The sequence below is a fragment of the Nesoenas mayeri genome (assembly GCF_963082525.1).
Source record: "Nesoenas mayeri genome assembly, chromosome: 1".
NCBI lineage: Eukaryota > Metazoa > Chordata > Aves > Columbiformes > Columbidae > Nesoenas > Nesoenas mayeri.
Window position 1 is genome coordinate 65,839,717 of NC_137541.1, and position 8,280 is coordinate 65,847,996.

The 8,280-nt window shown below is 42.8% G+C and overlaps 1 protein-coding gene across 4 annotated transcripts in view; it reads left to right on the forward strand.

Moving 5' to 3' along the window:
* Nucleotides 1-4,699, forward strand: part of KDM5A (lysine demethylase 5A) — a 50,399-nt gene extending 45,700 nt beyond the window's left edge. For all 4 annotated transcript variants that reach the window (XM_080341506.1, XM_080341507.1, XM_080341509.1 and 1 more), the window contains one exon: nt 1,354-4,699. In XM_080341506.1, coding sequence (XP_080197632.1) covers nt 1,354-1,566 — 213 coding nt within the window. In that variant the 3' untranslated portion in view covers nt 1,567-4,699. The remainder of the gene's footprint in view (nt 1-1,353) is intronic.
* The last annotated feature ends 3,581 nt before the right edge of the window (nt 4,700-8,280 follow it).

Sequence of the window (8,280 nt, forward strand, 5' to 3'; positions counted from 1 at the left end):
AGTGTTCATTTGAACACTTTAAAAGACCAGTTGAGACTATTTTTGAAGCCTTAAACTTATGCCAAGGTTAGAAGTCACTCAGTCACTCAAAAGAAGATACAGTCTTTGTACCACCGTTCTCTTTACTTCCCAGATGATATTTAGTTTATATTAGTACATTTTTACAGGCATTGAGATTGCAAGAGGGAGGAGAATGCCTGAAAGTTTGTATTATAAAGAAGGTTGTACTAAATTTGTCAAACTTCCATAAATTAAACTGAGTAAAATTCCTTGTTGTATAATCAAAGCTTTTGATGTAATGACTGTCTCTCTGTAAGGTTGGACATGGTTTTGTACATTCAAAAGGTAAATACCATATAAGCGAAAACTAGCAGATATGGGAATGTAATGACTGCAGCTGTTGGTGTCCATTCCTAGTCACTTATAAAAATTTGTTCAGGAAGAGTTTTCCTAGAAACTGAAGTAAAATCTTGAGCTGATAATGTTTCTTCATTTTAGATAGGTTGCCACTACTGTTATTTTCTGATATATCTTCATCTTCACATACACCTCTAAGGTGAAAGCAGAACTACAGCAGTAATGATTTTTATACCTGTACCAGTATGTGCCATTAAAATTAAGAATATGTGTTCCTTATCCTGCAGATCTCAGTTTCTGCCCACTGACTCAAATTAATGTGTACATTTACTCAAGGAATTATGGAAATCTAATAATTCCTAGTTTTTTCCTTCCTAAATTTTAATTTACTTTGTATGCCTTTTCCAAATTGTTCTTACAGTGAGTTCAGCTCAAAGTTTGAAATATTGTAGCTTAAATGTTCTGGCACTTTGGAGTTAAAGTTTGTGTGAATCTTTTGGTGTTTGGTGGCCAGCTCTGTACCCAGTATCTAGCTGACAGAAAAGTAAAGCTGCTGAAGTCCTCCTGCTTTCTGTAATTTGTAAGTTGCAAAAGCAACTATTTGATAAAGCATTCTAAGCGGATATATATAATTAGGAATTGTATTTGTAGACTCTCATCTCTGCTGAAGTAACTGACCCTGAGCAGGCTCCTGTTTTAAATGTGCTCTAGCATGCTTGTCCTTCGTTTGGGGAGAGCAGAGTGTCACCTTCCTCAGTAGTAGCAGTGTGTGTTTGTGATGGCTGGATGCAAGAGGGTCAAGGTTTGTTGGAACAGTGTTATTTTTTTAATAAACTTGAAGCAGCTTGTTAAAATGAAGTCTGTATGGTACTAATTTATGCTGAAAAACTTTTGTGTTCTAGGTATATCAAGTGGGCTTAATAGAAGGTATTTTCTTCATAGATGCCATGCCTGTCTTGGTAATGTGTGATGTGTTGCTGCTCTCATCTCTTGCAGGTCGACTGGGTGCAGTGTGATGGTGGCTGTGATGAGTGGTTTCATCAAATCTGTGTTGGTGTCTCTCCGGAAATGGCTGAGAATGAGGATTACATCTGTATAAACTGCGCAAAGAAGCCAATGCAGGGACCAAGTAGTCCTGCTCACGCACCACCACCACCTTTCTTATTGAGCTACAAACTACCAATGGAAGATCTCAAGGAGACGAGTTAGCAACTACTCGATGCCTGGAACTTGTTGGGAAATGGACCACTGAAACCCTACAGAAAGAGAGGGTTTGGAGCTAATGTAGCCGCTGAGCTTCACTTCCAAGGATGTACAGACCTGCAGCAGAGTTGGTCCCTTCCTTACAGCTGGCTTCCTTCACACAACGGGGACGTCAAGGCACAGTGGTACCGACTCATCTATGCAGACACCGCCTGATTAGGAGCTCCAGCCAGTGTTTCTTGACTTGAGTATTTCCATCTTTGAGTGTGGCTGTTGCTCTTAAGAGACTGAGCAAACCCGAGGCTGTTAGATTAGACACTTCAGGGTGTTAGAAGTACACATTGACAGTGGAGCTGGCCTGGAATTGGTGGGCGTAGGCTGGAGCTTTTAGACCTACCATGTTGCCCTAAGGAGGTGACTTTGGAAGCTTGTCTTTTGCCTCCCCATGCCAACCCAGGGAGTAGAGCAATGTCTTGGGAGAGTTCAGTTGCCGCCACGTCCAGGCAGCTAACACTACACTAAAAGGATGGGAGCAAGTGGTTGAATTTCTTTTAATTTCTCTATTGTAGCTAAAGGGCAGAGGAGCTCACGATCTCAGAAATTGGCAAAGGTTCTGTTCACCAAAAAGGAAACCCAACTCTACTCCACTAGGCAAAATTTTTTCCTTAGTCGAGAACAGCTAATCTTCCTGTCCTGAGGCGGGCCAGAAAACGTTGATGAAGATGTCTAGCTAGACCAGAGCTTGGGAAAAGTAGAGTGCTTCCCTTTCCACAGGGGTGCCCTCTCCTGTTCTAGGCTTTGCGTAGGATTCTGCACTCCTGCACATTAAAGTTGTCTCACGCAGGGTGGAGCTGGCAAAGGAGGTACAGCAGCCAGGGCACCAGCTTCTGTGATCTGTACCCAGGGATGGGAAGGAAAGAAGACAGCCCACTTACCTCAGAGGTTACACTGACATGTGCTTCTGTGAAAAGTTTCACTCACAACTATTCCCAGTATCACCAGGCTACGGGCATGGCCTCAAGCGATACCAGCAAGCAGTGTGCAGATACTGTTCGCAGCGCAAATCCCCCTCCCTGCTGGCTTTGCTGGATGTGTACCAGTGTACAATCAGCAACAGTTCTTGTCTGAAGTTGCCCCTGGCTTTGCCAGAGGACCAGAGGGCTTGGGGTCATCCTGGGTGACAGTTGTTTTAGTAAATCCATTTTTAAAGAAGGACTTGTTTTTACTTTTTTCTAAATGTCTCAGACTACTGACTTGTTCTATAAATAGATTATTTTTCTTTGATTTTTTTATACTTACCACTGTTAACCAGCAGCACAGACAGAGGTTCACAAAGCAAAAACCTGCCCGTGGGCTTGGGTTTTTTTACTCCATTCCTTCCTTGTAGTACAAGGAATTAGCAGTTACCTTCCCCATTCTAGCCTGACCAGCTGCCTGTGTTTAAATAGGTAAATACATTTCATGTGCTACCTTTGTGTTTGGGTTTGTTCCTATTAGTGGGGCATCTGGGCCTTAATGACTCCAGTGGATGCTGGCTTTGTGTATGTGAATGTCTGAAGCCAGCCCCTGGGCTGTCTTGTCCCCCTCTCCACTCGCTCCCTATTGTGTTTCCATTCTTCTGCAGTTCTAGGAGTGTTGTAAGTAGTGTCCAGTCTTACTAGGAGCTGGATTGGGATTTAAAGAAATATTGACAAAAACAAAAGTGTTCTGTCTTGACTGTTCTGTGTCCCTTCTCTTGTTCTCTAATATTTGGAAGTTTATTTGTCTGGCAGAGTTATCCATCCAAAAAAAGAGTCAGCTCAGGTAAACGGACTTTATCAGTTTGTTTTATTTGTGCCCGCTAGCTGGGAAGAGGAAGATGTGTGAAAGAAAAAGAACTAAGATGGAGGTCAGAAGATACAGGGTCTTGGGGAGATTTTGAGTGCAAATTGGGCACAGACTTCTAGTTCTGCTCCTTAAAGACTAATATGGTATTAAAAGCAAAAGCAAGCTGTGGTTAATCATGTGGCTGAATGGGGCACCCCAGCAAACTTAAGAGTATTTTTTGTTTACTTATTTATGAAGGAGTCTATGCTATAGCTAGACATACCCTCTTTTTGCCTCCAGTTATGTTTTTTTCTAGTCATTGTACCCTTAGTTTTGATAAACTGGTTTAAACAGATGTTACTTTCCTTTAAGCTTTAACTGAGGATACTACATAAATGTTTCCCTAAATGGAGTGGATAGACTTTATCTGTCACAGATGTTTAATCGTTCCAGAAGTAGACTAGTACAAGACTTCTTAAAGAATCCCAGTGTTCTGTATTTTCATGACTCCTAGAATCCATGACAAAGGAGGGAAAATATGGTTGGCATATCCTGTTAGCCACTGAGCATATCCTCTTAACCATTCCTACATTCTCTGTTGCGATAAAATCATTGTTGTATGTAATTACCATCAACTGGAAAAGAGATCTTTTAGTAAATCTGCTGCATTGAATGTTCCTGTTTCTCTGAGTAGAAGGTGTGGTGGAGATTGTTCACCGTAGCACTAGTTACCGCAAGATGGAAACAAACAGCTATATGATGCCGTGGTCAATCATTCTGCTTGTAGCAGACATAGGAGAGAGAACAGAAAGAAATGTGCAAATTATGTGCAAAAGGTCACACTTCTAGTAGCTGTTTTTCATGTTATCACATGGAGAGGCTCTTGATTAACACTGTCGAAAAGAGATTGCCACAGTTTTTCTAGTTATGGATGTCTCATCTGCTTTCGGTAAGGTGTTCATAAACTGAAGACCATTATTAGCTTCACCTCTTATTGTTTAAGCTTATTTTTAAGAGCATAATTCCTCTTAAAAGATTGCTGATAGTATGAACTTATGAATAAATGTTAACTTTTTGAAAAATCTGTAGATAATGTAGTTAGTGGTTGAAAAACCTAAACAGCTGTGATACTGTCTCTAGACCTTGAGGGTTTGAATTTTTATGAAAACATATGTGAAGAAGCAAGCCAAAGTTAAACTAAGGAAATAATTTTCTTACATGTCTGCTACAGCTGTAGGAAAATATCTCTTGTGCTGTGGGGACAAAAATCTCAGTACAGACAAAATCTTAGCTCATGTATCTGGAAAGGTTTGTGTCTTGATGCTATATTCTACAAAGCATACTGCCCACTGCTCATGTTTCTCTTCATGTGTCTGATACAAAAGGTCAACAAAATGCTGTTGTGAGGAACCAAAAATGGCCAGGACTTGAGTTGTGTATCTTTTCCAAACCTTGTGGTTTCAAGCTTTTTCTTCAGAAACAGGGCCTGGACTTGGGTGGTTTTACTTCCATAGAGACAAACGTCACTCCTGAACTCCAGTACCATTACTTTTAGGATTTATGCCACGAGTGTCAAACACACGGCCCAGCACCTTGTTTCTACCTGGTGGCAGTGCTGAGCTCCTTGTCTCCAAGCTGCTGCCAGCGCTGGTCACACATGCATCATGTGCAACACGTGTTGTGCTGCAGGAGCAGGAAATGGCTGGAGCTGCGGCTGTAGCTACAGGAGAGCAGTGAGCCTGTGTGAGAAGAGTAATAGGTGACACCGATGGGGACACCAGTAACTGCCCTGGGCATTGAAAGACCAGACAGACAAGGATTACCCGGGCCGGGGGGGGGATGGTGGAATAAGGAGAATACTCTTAATGGGGGGTGATACAAGGAGAATATCAGTAGGCATGTCCACACCCAAAGGAACATTCTCCTTATTCCACCATGGAAGAATTAAGAGAAAGCTCATGCCTGGGAACAGCGTTAAGGAAAATGTTGCTGTACAAGGAACTGGCAATGGGGGAGTAAGGAGAATGTTACTGGGATAGATGGAGGAGAATTGAAGGAGAAAGAGGACTGTTTATGGGTAAGGGAGTTCAAAGGAAAGGTGAGCCCGTATGAGAGGGCCTGACTAACATTTAACCTGGTCCTAAAGGATATCTTGGTCTTTTACTTACGTGGCACACCATACTATCTTTGATGGAACAATTCGAATCCCAAAATGTCCGGTAAGAGAAAGATTGATGCAGAAGGAACACAATTTAATGATACAGGGGAAAGCGAATACATGTTTACGTTTCAAGGAGAAAACCAGTATGTCCTTTGTGTTACAAGACAGTGTCAATGATAAAGGAGTACAATGTACATGGCAAACACAAGGCCCACAGCCAAATCTTAAAATTACATTCATCCCTTTGAAGGCAACTGTGAGGTTGATGTGGGCACTGGTGAAAATGAGTTTGACACCCCTGGTTTATGCTTTTGACAGATGATCTGCACCTGAACACTTGTGCAGCCTGGACTATTTGATAATGAGGGCTGAAGGTAAAAGTGACGCAGACGCCTGTGTGTTAGCCACACTGTGAAGCTTGCATTGTTAATTTCAGTTTTAGAATCATAGAGTAATTTAGGTCAAGAGGACTTCTGGAGGTCATCTGAGTCAACCTCATGGCCAAAGAAGGTCTGACTTTGAAAGCAGGTCAAGCTTTTTTCTTGGTGGTTCTCTGCTGGACTTGCTTCAGGTTTGTCAACTTGTGTTTTTGTACCAAGGAGCCCAAAGCTGGACGTGTTACTCCAGATGTGGCCTACGAGTGTTTCATACAGGAGGAAAATCACTTCCCTAAACCTGCTGGCCGTGCTCTTGCTATGCAGCCTGATATGGGCTTGGGCTTCCTAGCTACAAGGGGACACAGTGCTGACTCCTATTCTGTTTGTCCTCTGTTAGCCCCAGGTCCCTTGGTTTTTATTTCTCAAGTGCAGGACTGATGAACTTAACAAATTTTCAATCAGTGCATCACTCCAGCCAGTCAATATTCCACTGAATGGGAGTTCTCTCCTCCCCTGTTTTGGGTTGTCCCACTTCTGTTGTCCACCATCACTCAGTTTGGTGTCATCTGCAAACTTGGCTGCTTTCTGTCCTACCAGCCAGGTGGGTTAGCCATAAAACTAAGTCTCCAATACTAGCCCCTGAGGTACTCCACTTGCAGATGGCTACCTGCTAGATTTCAAACTGTTGACTACTAAAGTCTGAGCACAGCAGTCCACCCTGTTTTTCACCCACATTGTAGGTTGTCCATCCACTCCACGTGTGGTTTTGCTTTGGATCAGTGTAAACATCCACTGCTGTCTCCTTATCCACAGAGCACATCGTAGAAGGTGACCAGATGGGGCTGATGATGTAGTGGTGGCTGTTACGGTCCCCTTATCCCTCATGGGCCTGGATGTGGCTTTGAGGAGGATTTGTTCTGTAATCTTCCCAGCGATGGGTGAAGCTACCTGCCCTGTACTTGCCTGCATCCTCCTTGTTTTCTGCTCCTCATTGAATAGGCCTGGTGTGCAGGAGGGTTCATCACAATCCATCAGGAGAATGATCTTCTCTGCAGGTATTTTCCTAGTCTTCATCATTGTGGTATACAAGATTCAAATAAAACAAACAAAACCAAACATCCATCAAACCAAACCAACAATAAAAAAGGACAATCTATCTGAATTGCTGTTTGTAAGATACATGGAAAACTGAATAGCAGAACCAAGGTTCTCCGAGCGCTGCTTACACCTAATGTCCTTGTGGGCTAACAAGCACCTGTATCAGTCCCATACATTTAGATACAAGTCCAAGCTGCTCTGGTTGAAGTCAATGTTGTGGATGCACGATCCTTCCGTGTGCAGTTCTTCACAGAATGTTAGGAATTGGAAGGGACCTCGAAAGATCTTCTAGTCCAATTCACCTGCTGGAGCAGGAACATCTAGATGAGATTACATGGGAATGTGTCCAGGAGGGTTTTGAATGTCTCCAGAGTAGGAGACTCCACAGCCTCCCTGGTCAGCCTGTTCCTGTGTTCCACCCTTAACTGAGAAGAAGTTTCTTCTCATATTTAAGTGGAACCTCTTGTGTTCCTGTTTGAACCCATTACCCCTTATCCTATCATTGGTTGTCACCAACAAGAGCCTGGCTCCATCCTCGTGACACTCACCTTTTATATATCTGTAAACATGAGGTCACCCCTCAGTCTCCTCCAAGCTAAAGAGCCCCAGCTCCCTCAGCCTTTCGTCATACGGGAGATGCTCCACACCCTTCATCATCGCTGGAAGAAAGGCAGAATACAAATGAGCATGAGCTGCGGCATCTGATGTTCCAGGAGAAATGAAACAATCTACAACCTTGTTCATTCACCAGTGGGCTCTTTACTAGACAGCGCTCCAAGGGCAGCTGTCACCTTTATTTTGTGGTGTTCTAATAACAGTCATTAGAATAAGCGTAACACAGAATTGTAGCAAAGCAAAAACTGTTCAAATATTCATCAATTGCTTATCAGACATGCCTTGCTTTCATTCTAGGTACGTGTTGCATACCTTTAAAAAACAGTGACTGATAGAAAGAACTGCTGTATGTTAGCAGTCATTTTTTGTGCTGGAAATGAAAGATTTTAAAAGGGTAAAAACTGTTTCTTAAAATCCTTGGCTTTCAAATCACTGTTAATGCCCCTGTAAGAAGTTGAGAGCTGTGGTTTGCTAAAAGCATAAGTTGAGGCTTCCTCGAGTTAGATGAGAAGTAGGGACCTCCTTCAAATTCTCTCCAGCTGTGATCCCTAAGAATGTGTTAGGTCAGCCTGGCTGAACCAAACAGGAACTCTGCATGGAGCACCGAGTCAGCGGGGAGATGCAATAAATCCAGCACTTATCGGAATTCTAGCCACGCTGGCT